This window comes from Panthera uncia, chromosome B1 (assembly GCF_023721935.1).
Source record: "Panthera uncia isolate 11264 chromosome B1, Puncia_PCG_1.0, whole genome shotgun sequence".
Taxonomy (NCBI): Eukaryota; Metazoa; Chordata; class Mammalia; order Carnivora; family Felidae; genus Panthera; species Panthera uncia.
The window spans coordinates 54,192,617-54,216,721 of record NC_064811.1 but is presented as its reverse complement, the minus strand read 5'-3'; the positions used below and the strand labels follow the sequence as shown (position 1 = coordinate 54,216,721).

The 24,105-nt window shown below is 36.1% G+C and overlaps 1 protein-coding gene across 1 annotated transcript in view; it reads left to right on the top strand.

Annotated features, from left to right (window-relative positions):
- Positions 1-9,009: 9,009 nt before the first annotated feature.
- The window catches only part of TMPRSS11D (transmembrane serine protease 11D), a 55,435-nt gene continuing 40,339 nt past the window's right edge, over positions 9,010-24,105 (top strand). The window contains exon 1 of the mRNA XM_049630019.1: positions 9,010-9,116. Coding sequence (XP_049485976.1) covers positions 9,010-9,116 — 107 coding nt within the window. The remainder of the gene's footprint in view (positions 9,117-24,105) is intronic.

Sequence of the window (24,105 nt, the reverse complement as noted above, 5' to 3'; positions counted from 1 at the left end):
CATTTTTACTTTCAATTTCTTTTAAAAATATTTTATTTAATTTTTACTACTATATTTTTTGCTTATATGTATTTTTTTTCAAATTCTATTTTACTTCCATCATTTTATTTTAGTCTACTATAGTGGGTTCACTTTTTCATATTTTCAAACGATTTCTTTTTTTTTCTTTTTTCCTTTTTTCTTTTTCCTTTTTTGTTTCTTTTCACTTAAATACAGAAAATGAAAAAATTCATATTTTTAATTTTTATTAAAAATATTTTTCTTTAATTTTTTCTACTATATTCTTTACTTCTGTGTATATTTTTTCAAATTCTATTTTACCCCCAACATATCATTTTAGTCTACTTGAGAGTATTCATTTTCTCGAATTTTCAAACGATTTCTTTTTCTCACCCCCCTTTTTTTCTCTAATCTGTCGAACCACTTTCAACACCCAGACCAAAACACACCTAGGATCTAGCATCATCTATTTTATTTGTGTGCGTGTGTGTGTAATTTTTAATTTTAATATTTTTTTAATTTAATTTTTTTTAATTTCAATTTTTCTACCTCATTAATTCCTTTTCTCCCTTCAAAATGACAAAATGAAGGAATTCACCGCAAAAGAAAGAGCACGAATAAACGACAGCCAGGGATTTAACCAACACAGATACGAGCAAGATGTCTGAACCAGAATTTAGAATCAAAATAATAAGAATACTAGCTGGAGTCGAAAATAGATTAGAATCCCTTTCTGCAGATATAAAAGAAGTAAAAAATAGCCAGAATGAAATTAAAAATGCTATAACTGAGCTGCAATCACAGATGGATGCAGCGGTGGCAAGGATGAACAAGGCAGAGCAGAGAATCAGCGATAGAGAGGACAAACTTATAGAGAAAAACGAATCAGAAAAAAAGGGAGATTAAGGCAAAAGAGCACAATTTAAGAATTAGAGAAATCAGTGACTCATTAAAAAGGAACAACATCAGAATCATAGGGGTCCCAGAGGAGGAAGAGAGAGAAATAGGGGTAGAAGGGTTATGTGAGCAAATCACAGCAGAAAACTTTCTTAACCTGGGGAAAGAAACAGACATCAAAATCCAGGAAGCACAGAGGACCCCCATTAGATTCAACAAAAACCAACCATCAACAAGGCATATCATAGTCAAATTCACAAAATACTCAGTCAAGGAAAGAATCATGAAAGCAGCAAGGGAAAAAAAGTCCCTAACCTACAAGGGAAGACAGATCAGGTTTGCAGCAGACCTATCCACAGAAACCTGGCAGTCCAGAAAGGAATGGCAGGATATATTCAGTGTGCTGAATCAGAAAAATATGCGGCCAAGAATTCTTTATCCAGCAAGGCTGTCATTCAAAATAGAAGGAGAGATAAAAAGTTTCCCAAACAAAAAATAAAGGAATTTGTGACCACTAAACCAGCCCTGCAAGAAATTTTAAGGGGGACTCTCTGAGGGGAGAAAAGATGAAAAAAAAAAATGTGTGTGTATATATATATATATATATATATATATATGTGTGTGTGTGTGTGTGTGTGTATATAGTATATATATATAGAGTATATATATAGTATATATATATATATATATAGTATATAGTATATATATATATAGTATATGTAGTATATATATATATATACTATATATACACACATATATATATATACATACACATATATATATATATATGTGTGTATATATTATATATATATATATATATATATATATATATATGCAACCAAAGGTTAGAAAGGACCAGAGAACACCACCAGAAACTCCAACTCTACAAGCATCATAATGGCAATAAATTCATATCTTTCAGTACTCATTCCAAATGTCAATGGACTCAATGCTCCAATCAAAAGATGTAGGGTAACAGAATGGATAAGAAAACAAGATCCATCTATATGCTGTTTCCAAGAGACCCACTTTAAACCTAAAGACACCTACAGACTGAAAATAAGGGGATGGAGAACCATCTATCATGCTAATGATCAACAAAAGAAAGCCAGAGTAGCCATACTTATATCAGACAACCTAGACTTTAAAATGAAGACTATCAAGAGATGCAGAAGGGCATTATATCATAATCAAGGGGTCTATAGACCAAGAAGACCTAACAATTTTAACATTTATGTGCCAAATGTGAAAGCACCCAAATACATAAATCAATTAATCACAAACATCAAGAAACTCATGGATGGTACTACCATAATAGTAGGAGACTTCAACACCCCACTCACAGCAATGGACAGATCATCTAATCAAAAAATCAACAAGGAAACAATGGCTTTGAATGACACACTGGACCAGATGGACTTAATAGATATATTCAGAATATTTCATCCGAAAGCAGAAGAATATACATTCTTCTCCAGTGCACATGTAACATTCTCCAGAATAGACCATATACTGGGACACAAATCATCCCTCAGCAAGTACAAAAAGATTGAGATCACACCATGTATATTTTCAGACCACAACGCCCTGAAACTCGAAATCAACAGTAAGAAAATATTTGGAAAGGTAACAAATACTCGGAGACTAAAGAACATCCTTCTAAAGAATGAATGGACCAAAAAGAAGTTAAAGAGGAAATTAAAAAGTATATGGAAGCCAATGAAAATGATAACACCACAACCCAAAACCTCTGGGATGCAGCAAAGATGGACATAGGAGGAAAATATATACCAATCCAGGCCTTCCTAAAGAAGGAAGAAAGATCTCAGATACACAACCTAACCTTACACCTTAAGGACCTGGAAAAAGAACAACAAATAAAACCCCAAACCAGCAGAACACGGGAAATAATAAAGATTAGAGCAGAAATTTATGCTATTCAAACCAAAAAAATAGCAGAACAGATCAATGAAAACAGAAGCTGGTTCTTTGGAAGAATTAACAAAATTGATAAACCACTAGCCAGTTGGATCAAAAAGAAAAAGGAAAGGACCCAAATAAGTAAAATCAAGAATGAAAGAGGAGAGATCAAAACAACACAACAGAAATAAAAACAATAATAAGAGAATATTATGAGCAATTATATGCCAATAAAATGGGCAATCTGGAAGAAATGGACAAATTCCTAGAAACAGATACACTACCAAAACTGAAACAGGAAAAAATAGAAAATTTGAGCAGACCCATAACCAGTAAGGAAATCGAATTAGTAATCAAAAATCTGCCAAAAAACAAGAGTCCAGGGCCAGATGGCTTTCCAGGGGAATTCTACCAAACATTTAAGGAAGAGTTAACACCTATTCTCTTGAAACTGTTCCAAAAAATAGAAATGGAAGGAAAACTTCCAAATTCTTTCTATGAAGCCAGCATTACCTTGATTCCAAAACCAGACAGAGACCCCACTAAAAAGGAGAACTATAGACCAATTTCCCTGATGAACATGGATGCAAAAATCCTCAACAAGATATTAGCCAACCGGATCCAACAATACATTAAAAAAATTATTCGCCATGACCACATGGGATTTATACCTAGGATGCAGGGCTGGTTCAATATCTGCAAAACAATCAATGTGATTCATCACATCAATAAAAGAAAGGACAAGAACCATATGATCCTCTCAATAGATGCAGAGAAAGCATTTGACAAAATACAGCATCCTTTCTTGATAAAAATCCTCAAGAAAATAGGGACAGAAGGAGCATACCTCGAGATCATAAAAGCCATATATGAAAGACCCAATGCTAATATTATCCTCAATGGGGAAAAACTGAGAGCTTTCTGCCTAAAGTCAGGAACAAGATAGGGATGTCCACTCTCGCCACTGTTATTCAACATAGTATTGGAAGTCTTGGCCTCAGGAATAAGACAACACAAAGAAATAAAAGGCATCCAAATTGGCCAGGAGGAAGTCAAACTTTCACTCTTCGCAGATGACATGATACTCTATATGGAAAACTCTAAAGATTCCACCAAAAATGTGCTAGAACTGATCTATGAATTCAGCAAAGTGCAGGATATAAAACCAATGCACAGAGCTTGGTTGCATTCCTACACACCAACAATGAAGCAGCATAAAGAGAAATCAAGGAATCAATCCCTTTTAGAACTGCACCAAAAACCATAAAATACCTAGGACTAAATCTAACCAAAGAGGTGAAAAATCTATACACTGAAAACTATAGCAAGCTGATGAAAGAAACTGAAGAAGACACAAAGAAATGGAAAAAGATTCCATGCTCCTGGATAAGAAGAACAAATATTGTTAAAATGTGAATACTACCCAAAGCAATCTACATATTCAATGAAATCCCAATCAAAATAACGCCAGGATTGTTCACAGAGCTAGAACAAATAATCCTAAAATTTGTATAGAACCAGAAAAGACCCTGAATAGCCACAGCAATCATGAAAAAGAAAACCAAAGCAGGAGGCATCACAATCCAGGACTTCAAGCTGTATCACAAAGCTGTAATCACCAAGACAGTATGGTACTGGCACAAGAACAGACACTCTGATCAATGGAACAGAATACAGAACCCAGAAATGGACCCACAAACATATGGCCAACTAATCTTTGACAAAGCAGGAAAGAATATCCAATGGAATAAAGACAGTCTCTTCAGCAAAGAGTGCTGGTGCTGGGGAAACTGGACAGCGACATGCAGAAGAATGAACCTGGACCACTTTCTTACACCATATACAAAAATAAACTCAAAATGGATGAAAGACCTCAATGTAAGACAGGAAGCCATCAAAATCCTCGAGGAGAAAGCAGGCAAAAACCTCTTTGATCTTTCACATAGTAACTTCTTACTCAACACGTCTCTGGAGGCAAGGGAAACAAAAGCAAAAATGAACTACTGGGACCTCATCAAAATAAAAAGCTTCTGCACAGTGAAGGAAACAGTCAGCAAAACTAAAAGGCAACCAACAGAGGGGCGCCTGGGTGGCGCAGTCGGTTAAGCATCCGACTTCAGCCAGGTCACGATCTCGCGGTCCGTGAGTTCGAGCCCCGCGTCGGGCTCTGGGCTGATGGCTCGGAGCCTGGAGCCTGTTTCCGATTCTGTGTCTCCCTCTCTCTCTGCCCCTCCCCCGTTCATGCTCTGTCTCTCTCTGTCCCAAAAATAAATAAAAAACGTTGAAAAAAAAATTAAAAATAAAAGGCAACCAACAGAATGGGAGGAGATATTTGCAAATGACATACCAGATAAAGGGTTAGTATCCAAAATCTATAAAGAACTTATCAAACTCAACACGCAAAAAACAAATAATCCAGTGAAGAAATGGGTGAAAGACATGAATAGACACTTCTCCAAGGAAGACATCCAGATGGCCAACCAACACATGAAAAATGCTCAACTTCACTCATCATCAGGGAAATACAAATCAAAACCACAATGAGATACCACCTTACAACTGTCAGAATGGCTAACATTAACAACTCAGGCAATGACAGATGTTGGCAAGGATGCGGAGAAAAAGGATCTCTTTTGCATTGTTGGTGGCAATGCAAGCTGGTGCAGCCACTCTGGAAAACAGTATGGAGGTTCCTCAAAAAACTGAAAATAGAACTACCTTACTACCCAGCAATTGCACTACTAGGCATTTATCCACGGGATACACGTGTGCCGTTTCAAAGGGACACATGCACCCCAATGTTTATAGCAGCACTATCGATAATAGCCAAAGTATGGAAAGAGCCCAAATGTCCATTGATGGATGAATGGATAAAGAAGGGGTGGTATATATATACAATGGAGTATTACTCGGCAATCAAAAAGAATGAAATCTTGCCATTTGCAACTACGTGGATGGAACTAGAGGGTGTTATGCTAAGTGAAATTAGTCAGTCAGAGAAAGACACAAATCATATGACTTCACTCATATGAGGACTTTAGGAGACAAAACAGATGAACATAAAGGAAGGGAAACAAAAATAATATAAAAACAGGGAGGGGGACAAAACAGAAGAGACTCATAAATATGGAGAACAAACTGAGGGTTACTGGAGGGGTTGTGGGATGAGGGATGGGCTAAATGGGTAAGGGGCATTAAGGAATCTACTCCTGAAATCATTGTTTCACTATATGCTAACTAATTTAGTTGTAAATTTTAAAAAATTAAAAATTAAAAAAAATAATTTGCAAAAAAAAAGCATAAAAAGTAACTGTTTCCTGAAACATTAGGAGTCCAGATCTTTTAGAAAAAAATTTTTTATGTTTTTCATTTATTGTAGAGTTGTTTTCCTGTCCAAGATCCCTAGCTCTTGAATAAATTTCAATAATTTTTTTCAGAAATCTATTTTCTGAAGGCTAAATATTTTTAGTATAGTTTCACATATTATCATTTCTTATCTCTTCAATGTCTGTTATTATTACATTATTGTTCTCAATTTTCTAATTGTGATATATTTGTGTACTTTTTATCAACACAAATTACCTCTTTGCCCTGGTTCCCTTTGTTGCTTTGGATACCTACCCCTACCCACTTTGTATGTTTGCTTGATGATAGTTCTTCTCTTTAAATTTCTTTTCCTTTTAAAACCGTCAGAAGAGACTTTGTTTCATACTATATCTGTTGAAACCACTCATATATATTAGCATAATTTTATGTTTAGTACAACTTCTGTCACCTTTCTCTCTACCACTTTTTTTCTTATATTGCCTGGCTAATTTCTTAATTATATTTTATTCCCCAAATACATGCCCATCCCCAGAACAATAGAAACCTTACTAATATTTCTATGTACTTCCCTCCTTTGGGGAGATTTTCAACATTGTATTCATAATGGTCTAGTCACTGTTTTAAATATACATAAATTTTTTTCTTAAAGCATCTAAAAACAAAAGTAAAAAAAGTTTTAGGCCAATACTTAATGTAATTTCATCTTCCACAACACTCCATCTTTTCCCTCCTCTCCAGTGATATCTCTCCTTTTCCAGAGGACTGGTTTGTGCTTTTCTAGGATGTCATGGTGGTTCCCAACAGGGTTTTAGGAAAGCTACTCACCATGGGAATCCATACCCATAACTTAATAGGTTCTAGGGCCCTTAAATTACAACACTACACAGCTATCGATATATTATTCAAAAATAACTACTTTAAAAATATTACCATATATTCAAGTCAGTATATGATGAGGCATTGTCTCAGACTTAAGATTATAATTAAATTCCTTTTATTTTTTCATCGTCTTTGCTATCTTTCATGTCATTGTTGATATTAGACAAAAATCTTCTAAACAATACTTTCTTAACACTAAACAAGAACCATATACAAATTCTTGTGGGATTTTTATACTGTCTTTGATATAATTTTAATATCAATTTTAAATACCAACAAATGTTCTGTTACTACTCAAGAATCCTTCATTTTAGAAAAGACAGTTACAGGGGCGCCTGGGTGTCTCAGTTGGTTAAGCGCCCGACTTCGGCTCAGGTCATGATCTCACAGTTCATGGGTTCGAGCCCCACATCAGGCTCTGTGCTGACAGCTCAGAGCCTGGAGCCTGTTTCAGATTCTGTTTCTCCCTCTCTCTCTGCCCCTCCCCCACTTGCATTCTTTCTCTGTCTCAAAAATAAACATTAAAGAAAATTAAAAAAAAAAGACAGATACAAAAGATATGACAGAAGAAAAAACAAGTCCACCCATGTCACACCTCAAATTACACTTAGTCATAACCTGAAGAGAACAGATTTCATAGCAAAAAAAAAAAAAAAAAAAAAAAAAAGAACTGAGGCAGGCAGGTGGGAGCAAATGCTGTTTGGGCCCATACAGAGCCCCCATTTCTCCCATAGTGGCCATCTCATTTATGTACCCATCATGCCAAAACTTAGTGATACTGCACTAGAGTGACCATCTGTGCCAGTTTACCTAAGATTGGGTTTCCAGAACGCTAGAGTTTCAGTTTTAAAGCCTGGACAGTTCCGGGAAAAATGGAACAAGTTGATTCCCTACTGGTACCCTTCTCACTAGCACATTCCTGATGGCCTTGGTGAATGATATATTACCTGGGCCTTCCCATGAAACATGATTTTCTAATGAAGCTTTGCATAATATATCCATTCCACCATGCCTACTTCTCTGAGCCTTTTAATCCCTTGACCTCTACTGTCTCCCATTAAAATTCTAGAATTTCAACCTTGTTTAACATGGGCCATTGCTTTTTCTAGACTTCTGGGAGCCACTCCAGCAGCGAATTGACACCATCCCCTGTACCTTGCTTGGCAGGTGTTATGTCCTGTCTACTGAGAGACTGCCCCAAGTCAATCATCCCTTCTTTAACCAGCCTTATGTACCGGAACAGTTGCTCAAGCACCTTCCAAATCCAGTCAAACAGAACATACACCCACAGCACCTGCTAGCACCTGCTGCCAGTTTTTGCAACTTCTTTGTAATATACATACTTTCCTCTCTCTTTAGGCCCAACACATTCCCAGATGTTTATGTTGCAACTTAACCTTGGTAAGAGGCCTAGCATCCAGGAGAGGACATACATGCAGCTCCTGAAGAGGATAGCTATCACCTTGTAGGAAAAAGGCCTCTGCAGTGTCTCTGCAGAATACTAACTCTCAAAGGACAGAGAAGACCCACTTATGAAAATTCAGAAGGCTCAAAAGAAGTCTGCAGAGTCAAAATCTTCAGGGATGTCTAGCCAAATAACTACATTCCATGTGTCAGGTCCCAAGTTTTCCCAGGTAGGACTCTGACTTTGAAATAACAGACCTCTCTCTGTTGAGCATTCAACAATCATGGGAGTTCAGGCACTCTATCCAATCCTGTGCTTGGTATGCAGTTTTTTCCTACTCACTTACTTACCACATGAGATGAGGGTTTCCTAATAATCGACCAAAGAGAAACTTTGGATCTCATACTCAGTTTTCAATTACATTAATGTCCCTCAACTTTCCATTATCGTTACTACTGCATTATGGGGCATACATACAGCCTACCAGCAACCATGCAATTCCACTGTCCTTATGTCTACCCCCCCCCATTCCTTTCAAATACATGAATCAACACACTGCCTATGCATTCACCTCTACTATAATGCTGGCCCAGTTCACCGTTGGTGAGAATTTTAATATCACATCACCACCTGTGCTACAGGCTGTCAGCGTGCCACCTACCACCGAGTCCTCATTACCATCTGGGTGGTGAGTGATCCAGTCCACAAATCTCATCTTATTGCCTGTTTTCCTGGAGCTCTCTCAGTACTACCTTTCACAAGTTGGATTTTCTGGACAACAAACACTGAGACAAAGTACAAAGGCTTATTGAAAAGTAACACCTGTTAAAGGAAAAGGGAGGAAGCTGTATTGTCAGGGGAGTAATGCCTATCCAATAAAATCTCTGCCAGACCAGCTGGGAACTCTGGAGTAAATGTTACTTGTTAGATAAATTTACATTACATGGAAATGGCAGTAATCTTACATCACCCTCTTGCTCAGTCATTGGTTGAGTAACCACTGAGAAGAAAATGCCCTTGCCTTGAAAAATGAGGCAAAACTTGACAAAACTAGCAGTTTCAGGGTGTCGGGTTGTCTTAAGCATATCTTTTTACTCTGGTGCTTTGATATCTGGGGCTTTGCTAACCCTAGAGGGACTGCTGCTCCCAGGGCTAGCTAGTACCTAGAGACAGCAAATGACTCCACCTTGAGGGAGTCCTTCATATGCAAACCAACCAGAGTTCATACCCTAACCACCTCCTTTTGTGAGGCCTTACAAAATCAGGTAATTGGATTTTGTATGTGTGGCCAAGTTTAATTTTACATATTATCACTTGTACATAGTTGGAAGTAAGGGAATAAGTATATCCCACTATGTTTCAAAGGCTTTTGTCTATTCAAATGGCACATTGTGGTAGAAACAGTATACTCTTTGAGGTCAGAATACACCTGGATCAAATCTAGGTTCTTCTGCTTATTCTAAAATTTACATTTATAATAAATGTTAACATGCATATTTAAATAACATTTTACAACTTTCAAAAAGTGGGAAAATTCACTATCTTTCTTTTTGTATCTATGTTACAATTCTGTGAGAGAGTCATGACGCATTCATTACCAACCATAGCCATATGACTGTGCTGCCCTGAACCTAAAGACAAAACAAACTCTAAATTGAAAGAAAACACCAGTGGTCCACACCTTCTTAGATCATCTGCTTTTTGGTTGTTTTCTCTGCTCATATTGTTATGACGGGCTCCATTCAATGATTCATACATCTGTCAGAGCAAGGCTTATTAACACACATTTGCATATTTGGAGATTCTGTCTTTACCAGGATCTCTCTGCCTCAGCCTAGGCAGGCAAAAGAAGCAATCTTGATAGCTCATACACCGCATGATTTCTTCTCCCCTAAAACAAATGATCTCTTCTATTTCCCTGAAGCCTGTTCAGGTCAGTCCTCCTAAGTCAGGTTGTCTTGGTTTTGTAAATGCAAAACTGGAGTAATAAAATCAAGCCAATGACATGGAGGAAGAAGATTCTGATAATTTTTCTATAATGTCAGCCTGTATGTTTTATTCTCGCAATGGCTATTTGTTAAGAATAGAAAAGTCAAGACCTATCCTGCCACTCCCTGAGGATTTGAAGATTAAGATTCAACATCTTTTGACCTAGCCCCTGTTAAGAGCAATTCCTTTGCCTCACAAACCATAATTTCATGCCCCACCTCTTTTTCTGTGTTGAGCTCATCACAAGCAAGCAGGAAGTCACTTTCGGACTGAATGCAATTTTTTTTTTTTTCCTTATGCCGCTCCCCTGACTCACTCCCAAATTCTGCTGTGAATCTGTGATAGGGCACCAGGATCTGCATTAATATATTCAGTTACTGGACATTTAAGTAATATATGTTGACTAAGCACCTACTCACTAAAAAAGGCCTTTGCTAAGTACTCCAGGTGATGCAAAGATAGAGAAAAGCAAGCATGTGCAGTTGGGGGAAAGTACTGTCAACAAAAACCAGAATATTTCATATCCTTGAAAAAAAAATTTTTTTATGTAAATTTTTAAAAGTCCTTAAAATATTTATATAATTTAGTCCAATAAGTTACTTTTCCTTTCCACTTATTTCAAGGAAACATTTAGCAGTGTAGTGAAAAATAAAAAGTATATTGGTGAAGGTGATCATTGAAAGAATCACCTACAGTTAAAACAAAGAAAACATCTAAATACATTGGGAGATGGTTTTAGTATTTTATGATAAATCTATTCAGTATAAGATGATTCACCCTTTAAATTGGAGCCATTAAAATTGGTAATAACTGATGAATCTACGTACTACATCTGCCAAGTTTTCTTTCAGTTTGAAATTACATCAAAATAAAAAATTATAATGTACATTTTATACAACTATTAGGTACATATACAGATACTAAAATAGTATATATAGCTACTAGAAATAAAAACGTAATAACACAGGGATATGCTTATAGAAATAACATTCGGTATAAAGAGCATAATACAAAGTTATATACTGTGATATAACTATATGAAAAAAACTTGTACATGTTAAAAGTACTTAAAGATTAATATGTAAAATGAAATGGTTTGTTTAGATAACTTTGTTCAAAAGTTATAAAAAATTTTGTTTTTACTAAAAAAAAAATTAAAAAAAAAATTAAAAAACCCCCAGAATATCAGACATGAGATATAGGATCCGATGGAAATATGTAAGTGAAGGGTAGAATGGTAGAGAGGAGCCCACTCCTTCCTGTCCCTCTTGTCTTGTCTGATTTGCACATTATATAAAAAAAAAATGTGTAAGAAACTGAACACTTGTCTAGTTGAAGTCCTGGAGTGAATTCATTAGCCATTAGCTATCAGTGATTTACAAGATAAAGGCACAGAATCTGAGTTGAAAAGAATCCTCTAAAACCTTCTGATTTAGCTTTCTTTCTCAGTAAGTTGATGATATTCATAAAGGAATAAGTGATTTTTCTTCTTAGGCTACAGTTAGTTGGCAAAAAAGCTAAGACTAAAATTTAAGTTTTAATACCTGATCTAATTCAATTACACATTCTGATTCTTTAGCATGCAGTATTTCAGTATTTCTCACAAAGTAACATCAGCAAAACCTTCCAGGTATATTTCCTACTCCTTCCCAACACATGTGATAGAAATGTCCTTTATACTTCCATGCTGTTCCTGCCTCTGTGTTTTCATGGGCTCTGCCCTTGCCTGCAAACACTGCCGACATTCTCCATCCTTACCCTCACCCCACACTTACTTTTTCTATGTTTTGCCATCTACTCATCTGCTAGCAGTAGCGAGTTAGAATATTTATTTCAAAACACATACTTGGAAAAAGACAAAGTCAATTTTAGTTCCAACTATTCTGTTTGCCTATCCCACAACTTTTACACCTATTCAATTACTTCTCTGAATCTCTGTTTCATATTCCGCGAGAAAAACAGTATTTTGTAACAGAGATGGGGAATTCGGAGGTAGTACTACCCATTAGTGCTTGGAAAATATTTTCTGATCATCCTCAGCTTGCTGTGGCAAAGAAGGAAGTGTATAACAATATAACACAGGCAAGAGTGTCATAAACTCTTGAATTAAAAATGACTAGAGCGTGTGGAGTAGTCAAAAGCTTTTGCAAAACAAAATACCTATCACCTGTTATCATGTTTAGTCACAATTTACCAGAATAAATAAAATTCTTACTGATTTGTGAAATTCCCTGTTTCTGATTCCATTCTACAAGTCATACTATTGGTTCAAGTTGATTCCTTCAGACTTGTTTAACAAGTTAGATTTTAATTACGTGGGATTTCCTCCTTTGTTTTCAGCTCCTTCATAGATCACACATAATACATAGAGTCATTCATTTGAGTAGAAATCTCAGAGAAGCTGGATAGGCAGAGGAAAGGACCTCTTCATTATTAAGGATTAAAATGTATAGGTAAGTCCCGTTTTTGTCTCTGTAGTTTTAGAAGTTTTATTGTATCTTAGAGCATGTGAAAAACATACAGAAGCTGAAGAAATTTTGGCTGTGTCTAACAATCTTTTCCAGAAACTTCACTGAAACTTATAGATATTGTTTAAATAATATGTTTGATGTTGTTTAAATAAGGTGTTTGGCTGACTGATTTTTTTTTACAAAATTAGTAAACCTAAAGAGACGGCTTAGGATTATGAAAACATATCTTTAAATAAGGAAGTGTTTTTGTTTTCTCATGCTTAACTTTTCAAAAAGTGATGAGTGGATTTTAAAAATGTAATCAGTAAAAAATTCTTCTGTTGTTTTAAAATTTTTCCATGATTCTGTATTTTGACTTCTGTATAGCTACTAGCTATATGTAATGAACCTGAAACCTGAAGTCTTCTTTAAGAAAATAAGATAGTATTTGTTTACTTTTCATAAACTTACCATATCCTTATTTTCAAGTAAATTGTTATTGATACTTAAGAAAAAAATAGTACTTGTTCAGTTTTCTTTTTAATGAATATTTATTTTCATACACATTTACATAAAAGGAGCAACAAACTGGTCTAATCCAAAATCAGATCGTACAATCTCAAAAATCACTATACAATTTGATATGTTTATATGTGTATCTATGATTATACCTATTGTTCATTTTGTTTTTCCATGAACACAGAAAAACCTGATACTAAGCCATTTAAAAAGTCATTTAAAAAATGTGCTAAATAAAAACATTAGGAATAGATTGGCTACATTAAGTGTAGTTGAGTTTACTTTAAATCTACCAAACTTTAGAAAACTCAATGAAAACTTAGATCATTTTAATAAAATATATATACAATTATGTGCATTTGAATATATATAAATACACAAATGAAAAATAGGTAACCATGTAAGTTTCTAACAACAATAAAGAATAATATATAAATAAAATAATTTCATACTCAATGGATATGATGAATTCATTAAAAGGGTTTAAAATCTATGAATTTATACATTGTATCTGTCCTCACTGTATGCAAAAAGTCACAGAGTTGTATTTACTCATCGACTATCACATCACAGAGCTCTACATGTGAGAAAGTCTATTGAGGAATATAAAATGCTAACTACTAATCATGCTTGTTGTATTAAAGTGGTAAGCTTATTAATTACATTTTTCCATTATTTTTAAACTATCTATAACAATGTAACATTGTTTTGGTAATCAAAATACAGTTTGAAGTGCATTTGGCTGAAACATTTTTATTTTAATTTTGTAAAGAAATTTCTTTAATTTTTCAAAAATTGGCCCTTATAAGGAGCTAAAGGTGCATCAAAATATCATTCAAAGGAAAATATAGAAAGATATAAAAACAATGCAAATAATAAAAGAGTGTACAATTTCAGAATACCTCGATCTAATTCCTAAATTGATCCACCCTACGTGAAATACGACACTCAATCAGAACCAAATTTTCCAATCACAAAAGACTCTTCTTTGAAGCCTTGATTTCTACAGATCACAGTCTGAAATATTTTATCTTTTAAATAGCCTGCACTACAAAAAATCAATCTGTGCTCCTTTTTTAACCTAAAATATATATAATTACCAATTAGTTTTGTTCATGGATTGGTTGGGTTCATATATCATGACCCGGGCTGAAATCAAGAGTCAGATGCTCAGCCAGCTGAACCACCCAGGCATCCCATGGATTGGTTGGTTTTTATGAGAATGAGATCATCAGAGTTACCATGCCAAATTGATGAAATTTTGAAAATAGTTTATGGATTCTCATCTACCAATTTGAGGATCCATGCCTAAAAACTAGTGCCTTCTGTCAACCTGAATAAAGAGTAGACTTCTCAGTGGAAAGGTGAAAGAGTATTCAAATGGGCTGGGGAGTTAAAAATTAGGCAAATTTTCACTCTGACAATTTTACTTTAAAGCCAAGACATCTGCCTGAGTTTAACATTACAAGGGATGAATTAAAACATACAGTTTCCTTCTCTGCTAGAATATTCCCATCAGCATAAACTCATGCCATACTATCTCCAATTTAAATCTCAAACTCCACGATTTTCCAATTCCTTCATATGCTCTGAAAAAGCATGGTATCCAAATTGGGCAAAAGAAGGGAAATAAAAGTGTAATATGTTTTTCAGGTAATTGTAGGCAATTTTTAGGGAATTTTTGGTATATTTCTAGGTAAATTCTGTGATATATTTTGGTTGAGAATGGGCTCTCTTGAATGGTTTGATTACTTTTATATATACATTAACCCCCCAGACCCCTCCAGGTTGTCCTTTCCTAAAGGTTGCAAAAATGCTGTGTTCCTATCTTCATCTACCTTGTTCACCCCTCTCCAAAGAAAGAAATCCTACCACAGGGCCCAAGAATCTGTACAGCTATGTTATCATGATATAATAATTATTCATTTTAAATCCTTGGGTATTCCAGATTTTGTCAAGTTTACACAAGGAGTGTCTATCTATGTCCACTAGATTACATAAAAAGTATGAAATACAGTTTGGAAAACAGGATAAAGATTTACAAGCTGGAATTCAGAATGTAGTTTAAGGAAAGACTTAAAGGTAAGGGAGCATATCTCAGCTCAGGAACAGACAAGTCTTAGCAGAAAGCCTTAAACCATAACAGATCCTATTTCCATTTTCTTCCCATTTGTCTGTGCTTGTGATACAATGAACTGTCTAAACAGACATGCCGAAGCCAATCAGGTGCTCTGCCTTCTACCAGCTCAAAACAACATGAGACAAAAGTAGGAGGAAAAAGCCATATCTGTCAAAAACATATTCCAACCTCTGCCTGTTGCTTCAATCCTGCTTTACAAATTGCTATTTTAACTTTCATAAACCATGCTTTAAATTATAAATCATTAGCAAAGAATATATGTCTTAATAGAAATTAGACAAGTGGGTATCAACTTATCTTTACAGACACAGCACCCAAAAATAGTGAACTTAAAGTTCAAGTTTTTGCCCACAAAACCCCCAGGCTGCATACCAAAACACTTGCCACACTTGGCCAGACTTTTTCTAATGGTGGTACATGCTGGGAGGTGGGGACATGGCATTACAATACATAGGAGGTAGGCTACAATTAAGTCACCTAGGATCATATATTCTCCAACAAATTCTCTCATGTCCATTTTCTTAAAAGAAATTTTTTTTAACGTTTTTATTTATTTTTGAGACAGAGAGACACAGAGCATGAATGGGGGAGGGAGAGAGAGAGAGAGGGAGACACAGAATCGGAAGCAGGCTCCAGGCTCTGAGCCATCAGCCCAGAGCCCCACGCGGGGCTCGAACTCGAACTCACGGACTGAGAGATCGTGACCTGAGCTGAAGTCGGACGCTTAACCGACTGAGCCACCCAGGCGCCCCTCTCATGTCCATTTTCAATTTGTCCTCTAGAAGGCACTGCCAAGTTATTTCCTAGAAATTTGTTACTTACCTGATTTTATGCTGCTTCAGCCCCCAACATGGCTACGGTTGATACCCCTAAAATAAGTCATGAATCAACACCTACTATTATAAGGAAATTTAAGATATTCAATCCAATTCCTTAAATCCAATTTCTCCAACTACAAGGATCCCATTCTCTTGAGCAAAGAAAACGTCATAGTTTTTCAAAGTATGCTTTAAGTCTAAATACAGCATATGTTCATGATATGTAAAATAGAAGCACCATTCCAAGTCTAAAGCCATTCATTGGATAACTATCCAAAATGACTGAAAATAAGATTGACTTTGGGGAAGTTTACACATGGATGACTAACTCAGCAGAAAGAAAATGGCAGATTCTATTGAATACTTATAGTATCCATTTGCCAGAGATATGAACAAGTGTTTCAGTGATTAATAAAAGGATAAGTAACCTCAAGCTTTAAGGAAATATATTAAAAACAGCCATCGAACATATTTTTTCTAACCTAGACAAATTTTTACCCAGACAATCTTACTTCTTAGCCAGGATAGCTGCCTGAGTTTAATATTACAAAGAATGAATTAAAGCTTACCATTTGTTTCTCTGCTGGAATACTCCCATACGATTTCCAGTTTAAAAAACAAAAAACAAAAAAATCCTTCCTAGACCTACATTCCCTCTCCAGCTAGTGCTTTATTTCTCATTTCCTCCCTTCAACAGCAAAACTCTGCAAAAGGTTTGTCTAGACACACTGCCTCCATTTCTATTTCCTTCTTCACTACTTTTCTTTTTTTAATTTTTTATTGTGAAATATATTGCATAAAGACTAATTTTTAAAATGAACCTCAAGGCAGTCATCATTTATTAAGAAAAATAGCATCACCAGTATTTTTGAAGACTGTGGCCCCTCCCCAACTGCATCCTGTCTACTGACTGTGTTCTCCCGACCTGGCCCAATCTGTTATCTGGCATGTTATCTAAATGTCCTTGATTTTCTTTGTGATTTTACTGCTCATAGATAGATCCCAAAATAACATATAATTTAGTTCTACCTACATTTAAACTAATATAAATGGAATCAAAATTATGTTTTAATAAAGTAGGTAGTAATAATTTATTCATTCACAAGCGATATGATATTCCATTGTAAGAATATATTCTAACTTACATAGCCACCCTTATGGTATTTTGCCATTACAAATACTGTAGCTTTAAACATTCTCAAATGAATCCTGTGGTACAAGTGTGCAAGAGTTTCTCCTGAAGATGGATTTTCTGGGTCACAGAGTGTGTGCATATTTATCTTTAACCTACTCTCTCTTGTCCCACTGCAAAAAGTTTCTCTTCCCTATGGCTCTGAAATAGCTCTTGTCCAGATCTTCAGAGATTGTCTGCATTGCAAAATCCAATGGTCAGGTCTCAACACTCATTTTTACTTAATAGCTCCAGAGTAGATCATTCCTTCCTTGAAACACGATCTTCATAAAGCTTCCAAAACACCATTGTCTCCTGAATTTAATCCTATCCCATTGGTCAAACTTTCTGAATTTATGTTATTGGATTATTTTCATTTTCCTATTGCCCAAATTCTGAGTAATTTGAGGTACAATTTCTCTTCTGTAGCTATACTTACTTTCTGTATGATTCCAACTAGTTCCATGGTTTTCACTACTATGTAAGCTTATGGTTTCCAAGGGCAAGTACTGTTCCCTCAAGTCCTCAATCATTCATTGGGAAACCCAAAATGTTCTTGCTTGAAAACAAGTTTTAATTCAATGTGGCAAAATAAGCCATTTTGAATCCTACATATCCATGCACTTTATCTTTAAGTCTTTTATGATATTTATACTCCGTAAAGGATACTGCATTCATTCATTCATTATTCATCCATTTAAAAAATACCCACTTTTTCAGTGCCTAATAGTGGCACTGAAACCGTGTGGGGTGCTAGACATACAGAATGGAACTGAAAGGACTTGACCCTGCTTTCATGCTGTTTATTGGTAAGACAGGCACTAAAAAATATAAACAAGCAAGTACCTATCTAATTATAGTTGTGGTAAGTACTACAGAAAAAAGCTTGGGGGTGGCTTTTATTAATTAAGATAAATTGAAGCAATTTTCATTGAACATATTTATTCTATGGAAATCTCAACAGAGCAAAAGGTAGTCTTTGTTGAAAATCACAAACTTTCTGGCCAGGAGACAACCTTTATCAGTGATTGATATGAAAATATGTGGTCTCATTTTTACTTTTTTAATAGGATGATATTAAAATAAGTATTGTAATAGAGGAAACTAGCCATTTATGGAAGGTTTCTCTAAGGGAGTATTATTTAATCAGAAACTTAAGTGCAGGCATGAAACAGATTATGCTAGTCATTAAACACCATAAAAGGGAGTTGGGATTATATCCTGATAGAAATGTAAAACTGTTAAAGATTTGGTGAGGGCAGAGACATTACTATGTTAGGATTTTTAAAAGACCATTCTGGCTGTCTGCAGATAATGATCCTTGGGGAAAGGAGAGACACCCATTGATGAAGGAAGACCAGTTGGAGGCTAGTGCAGTATTTCAGAAAAAAAAAAAAATGAAGATGGAATGGGCAAATGTGGTGGGAATGCCGATAAAACTGGAGACAGACATAAGAAGCAGAAAGGATGGGCACTGGCACTTGACTGGGGATGAGAGAGGTGTTGAGGATGAGCACTGGGTGTTGTATGGAAACCAATTTGACAATGAATTATATAAAAAATAAAAATAAATAAAAAACATGAAAAGGCAAATTTGAAAAAAAAAAAGAGAGAGAGAGAGGTGTTGAGTAGGACTTTCAGTTTTTCTACATGAGTAACTTGAGAGATACTGGTATCATTTACTGAAAAAGAAATGCCAACAATGGGCTGTTTGATGGGGCAGAAACAGATTACAAGTGCTAAAAGGGAGAAGACAATAAATTCAGCTTTAGAAATGCTGAGTTCTAGACACCAAGTGAGAATATGTAAAGGATGTAGTTGAAGACTTTGGCTTGAAAATCATGTGTAGATCAGTGTTTCTCAGAGTGTGTATTTCAGAGTGTATAATCTCTATCTGAATCCCCTAAGGCACTTAAGTGTTATATTTGAGAGATGAATCACTAAATTCTACTCCTGAAATTATTATTATACTATACGTTAACTAACTTGGATTTAAATAAAATTTAAGAATTAAAAAAAAACAATGAAGGTTTCTGAGTAGCAAGACCAGACCCACTGAAACAGTTTACCTGGATATTGGATACAGGAATCTTTTGTTTTTCCAAGCTTTTCAGTTGATTCTCATGCACACAAACACTTGAGAGCTGTTGGTTTAGATGGTAATTGAAGCTGATTGCATGAGATCAGCTAGAGAGAAAAGAGAATACCCAGACAGAGCATGAAGAAACATAAGACACCTAAGGCTGAATACAGGAGAAGCAGCCAACAAGACATTTAAGAGGAGAAACCAGAAAGCTAGAGTGTGAAATCATGGGAGAAAAAAAAAAAGACAGTGTTTCAATAAAAAAAGGAACTGTCAATAGTACCAAACGCTGTTACCAGATATGTCCTAGCCTTCCTCAGAAAGACAGGACTGCCTCGTGGCAAAGACAATTCTTTGGCCATTTTTAAGATGTCCCCAATGCCTAGCAGAAGGGCATTGTAAGTATTCAATAGCTATTGATTTTCCTAACGTTTATTTAATAAACGCTGTTAATAGAGTGCCTACCATGTCCTGGGTTGCAAAAAAAAACAATAAAATAACAAAGAAGGGGCACTGACAAAGTCAAGAGGCTTCATAGCAGCACTTAAACTCTCTGTAGATCAGTTTATTCTTTTGCACAACGGGAAGTCAGAGTGGTTATTCCTGAAATTCTCTTCCATTGTTAACATTCTGTGATTATACAGAATGTTACCACTCTTGAGAAATGCCATAATAAAGAAAATATATTATTTGCAGCTAAAGCTGGGTTCTACCTAAAAGAAGAATGTAGAATTTACCATTTATTGAACACAGGCCAGAGTTCTAAATACTTTTACAAATAGTATCCCATTTAATCTCACAGCCCTCCTTGGCATGTGATTGTCTTCATTTTATAAATGAGGAAAAACTAAGGCCCAGAGAGGTTTTATCACTTGCCAGCCATCAGTTGGTCTGTCTGATTACAAAAGTCATATCACTATTGTACGATATTATCTTACATTGTCTTTTTTTTTTAAATGTTTATTTATTTTTGAGACAGAGACAGAGTGCGAGCAGGGGAGGGGCAGAGAGAGAGGGAGACACAGAATCCGAAGCAGGCTCCAGGCTCTGAGCTGTCAGCACATAGCTCGATGTGGGGCTCAAACCCATGAACTGTGAGATCATGACCTGAGCCGAAGTCAGACGCTCAACCGACTGAGCCACCCAGGCGCCCCTATCTTACATTATCTTATATTACTTGTGTAGCAATTAAAAATACAGGCTTCTGGACAGGGCTAATGCTTCATTGAATACTTATATAAAAATAGAAGAAACGCAGTAAATGGATGCATTGGTTCAGGAGACAGAAAAGAACCCCTATGTGTGTGGCTCTTCATGCCCATGTTAGGAGCCATGTTCACAGAGTAAACAGGGCCTCATCGCTGTACAGCTCCACTTAAACAACAGACCATTAAAAACTTTGAGAGATACAGTGGAGAATTAATTACAAGCAGTGCCTGCCCTCATTTATTTGATTGACCAAGCATCAACACAGGGCCCAATGCCAGATGTAATTCTAGCTGTGTTAACAAATGTTTAACTCATTTGTCCTCACAAGTCTGGAGGTACTATTGGTATCTTCAGTTTGCAGGTAAGGACATTAAGGAGAAATTAGGTGAGTTCCCAGGTTCATATAGTAAGCAAATAGCAGAAGTGGAATTTGTACCCAGTTTGTCCACCTTCAGAACCTATGTTCTTAACTGCTGCCTCTCATGGTGCTTACCGTCTACTAGGAAGCAGGGATATGAAGATGGGAGATGGATAGGACCTTGTAAGCAGACAGACTTTCTTAAGAAATAGTGTTTGGAAAAACAGCGTGGGCAGTAAAGGTAAGGAAACCTACTAATAGAGTGGTCATGGAAATTTAGAAGGAGCCACCCTTGTAAAGGAGGAAAGAACAGTGTGAAGGTAACAAGTAAATTCACTGATTGTTTGTTCAATGACAACAGAGAAAACTGGAGTCCAGAGGAGTGATTTGCCTCACGTCAAGCAGTTTTTCTGACCACTTCAACAATGTTCTACCCCCACTATACATATTGTTTCCCAACATAAACCATATGTCTGCATTTTTCCTAAGCTCCAAGGGACATATTCTATTGTGTAGGCCTCAAAAATATTAGGATCAGTGACCTTGGAATTCTGTTCATTTCATTATGACATAAAACCATCATGGGAAAATAATACTGAGAATGTCAATTCTTTCCTCTGCTTCTGTAGACAAACTGGGCAATAAGCCACTAGAATTAAATTCAGGGGGCGCCTGGGTGGCTCAGTTGCTTAAGCATCCAACTTTAGCTCAGGTCATGATCTCACAGTTCGTGGGTTCAAGCCCCACATCAGGCTCTGTGCTGACCTCTCAGAGTCTGGAGCCTGCTTTGGATTCTGTATCTCCCTCTCTCTCTGCCCCTCCCCTGTTTGCCTTCTCTCTCTCTTTCTCTCTCTCTCTCTCTCTCTCTCAAAAATAAATAAACATTATAAAAAACTTTAAGAAGTACTAAACAGCTCCAACTACAATGAAATTCAACAGCTACGTGGTAGTCTCTCAAGTATCCAAAACAGAGAGAGAGGCACAGCAAGAAGCCTCCTTGTATATTTAAATATGAATAAGCGTGTCTTCTAAGCTGGGAGTGCAATAGTTCCCATGCTCTCCTGCAGAAACACTTAATGCCTTGGGCAAGTTAGAACTCACAGAGCAGCATTTTCTTAACTGAGTGCTGGGAACATTGTGATCCTCAAAATGTTAGGTATTTCAGGAATAAATACTTCTGTGCTCAAATAAGCTTGGGAAAACTCTAATATCTAGTCAGCTTAGGGTGCATATGGGAAGAAAGAATCAGCAGAATTAGGGAATGTGCAAAGAGCAAATGGGTTTTGTCACATCTCAACTTGAATTTAAATATAAGCTTTTTTTTCTGGGATTTCTTGGCCTTTTTTCCCCACCCTGACATATGATAGTAATATGTGTGACACACCCCCAGGGATCTAACCAGGCTTATAAGCAATGCACCATGCACTACTTGTAACTCCACCCAAAAACATAAGAAAACGCAAATCAGTAAGAGGAATGTTATGCCAGAATTATCGACTCTAAATTGTGTAAGAAGTAAATTATTTCAAAACTCCGATGCTTTAACTATTATTTGTAACAAATCACTTGCTATCAACAATAATACACCACTGTATTCCAATACTTCACTGAGAATTGCATGGCAATGACGTTGAAACTTGAACTGAATTGGGGCGCCTGGGTGGCTCAGTCAGTTGAGCGACTGACTTCGGCTCAGGTCTTGATCTCATGGTTCGTGAGTTCAGGCCTTGCATTGGGCTCTGTGCTGGCAGCTCAGAGCCTGGAGCCTGCTTCTGATTCTGTGTCTCCCTCTCTCTCTGCCCCTCCCCCACATGCTTTCTGTCTCTCTTGGCCTCTCAAAAATAAAGAAAACTAATAAAATTTTTTTTAAAAAAAAGAAACTTGAACTGAATGGATTATTGAGAACTTTTCTGCTTCTGTGAGTTTAAGCCACTCTGTCAATTATTCTCTGACAGTTTGGTAATTTTGTTACTGCAATAAGTTAATAATCAATAAAATATGGATATAATTTTTTAACAGCTTTATTGAGATGTAATTCCAGAACATAAATATCACCTGTTTAAGTGTATGATTCAGTGGTTACTGGCATATTTATGGAGTTGTACAACCAGCACCAAAATCCAATTTCGGAACATTTTCATCACTGCAACAGATACATTTAAGTTTAAATTTTTTAAACTACTCATTTCCCAAAGAGCACTTTGACAATAAAATATCACATATGTATACTGCCATGAATATTTCCTTGTAATTTTCAGAAAGTTGGCAAATAATGTTGGTGCCAATAAAGGTTACAGATCTTCAGCCAAAAATAAGGAAAAAAAGGAAAGGAAAAGAAGGGAAAGAAGAGAATGAAGGCAGAAAATAAAACTTGTTTATTGAAAACTCAAACCAGATAGGTAAAAAAATTCTATTTGGAGGGAAATAGACAAGGAAACAAATCTTCAACTAAATAATTGTTTCTTGCTTAGAACCTGCTCTAGGTTCAATAGCTCTGTCAATAATTACACTTTCTAGAACTCAGGAGGAATACTAACATTGAACAGCAGTGCCCTCTATAGTACACTAGGTTCTCCCTAACATTAATTATCAAGGAGATAGGTAACCTGGGTCAGGAATTTCTCTGTCATGACTGTTGGTGAAATACTAGGCGTATATTCTTCTGCAATGATTGACTCCACAAAACATTGCTCCCATAACTTTGTGGATTTGATGATTTCTAGAGAAATACACTTAAAATGTCAGCATCATGAAGTTTGAGAAGAAATACTTCCATCTGTTCTGTTGTTTTCAAATCACCTAGGTAGCTCACCTTTATACACCATGCTACCATCCACCATAATGCCACTGTGCCCATTTGCACACTGAGAAGGCTCCATAATCTCCATGATGGAAGCAAGAACCCACCCTTTGGGCAGCTGTAGAGTTCCAGCAAAGATT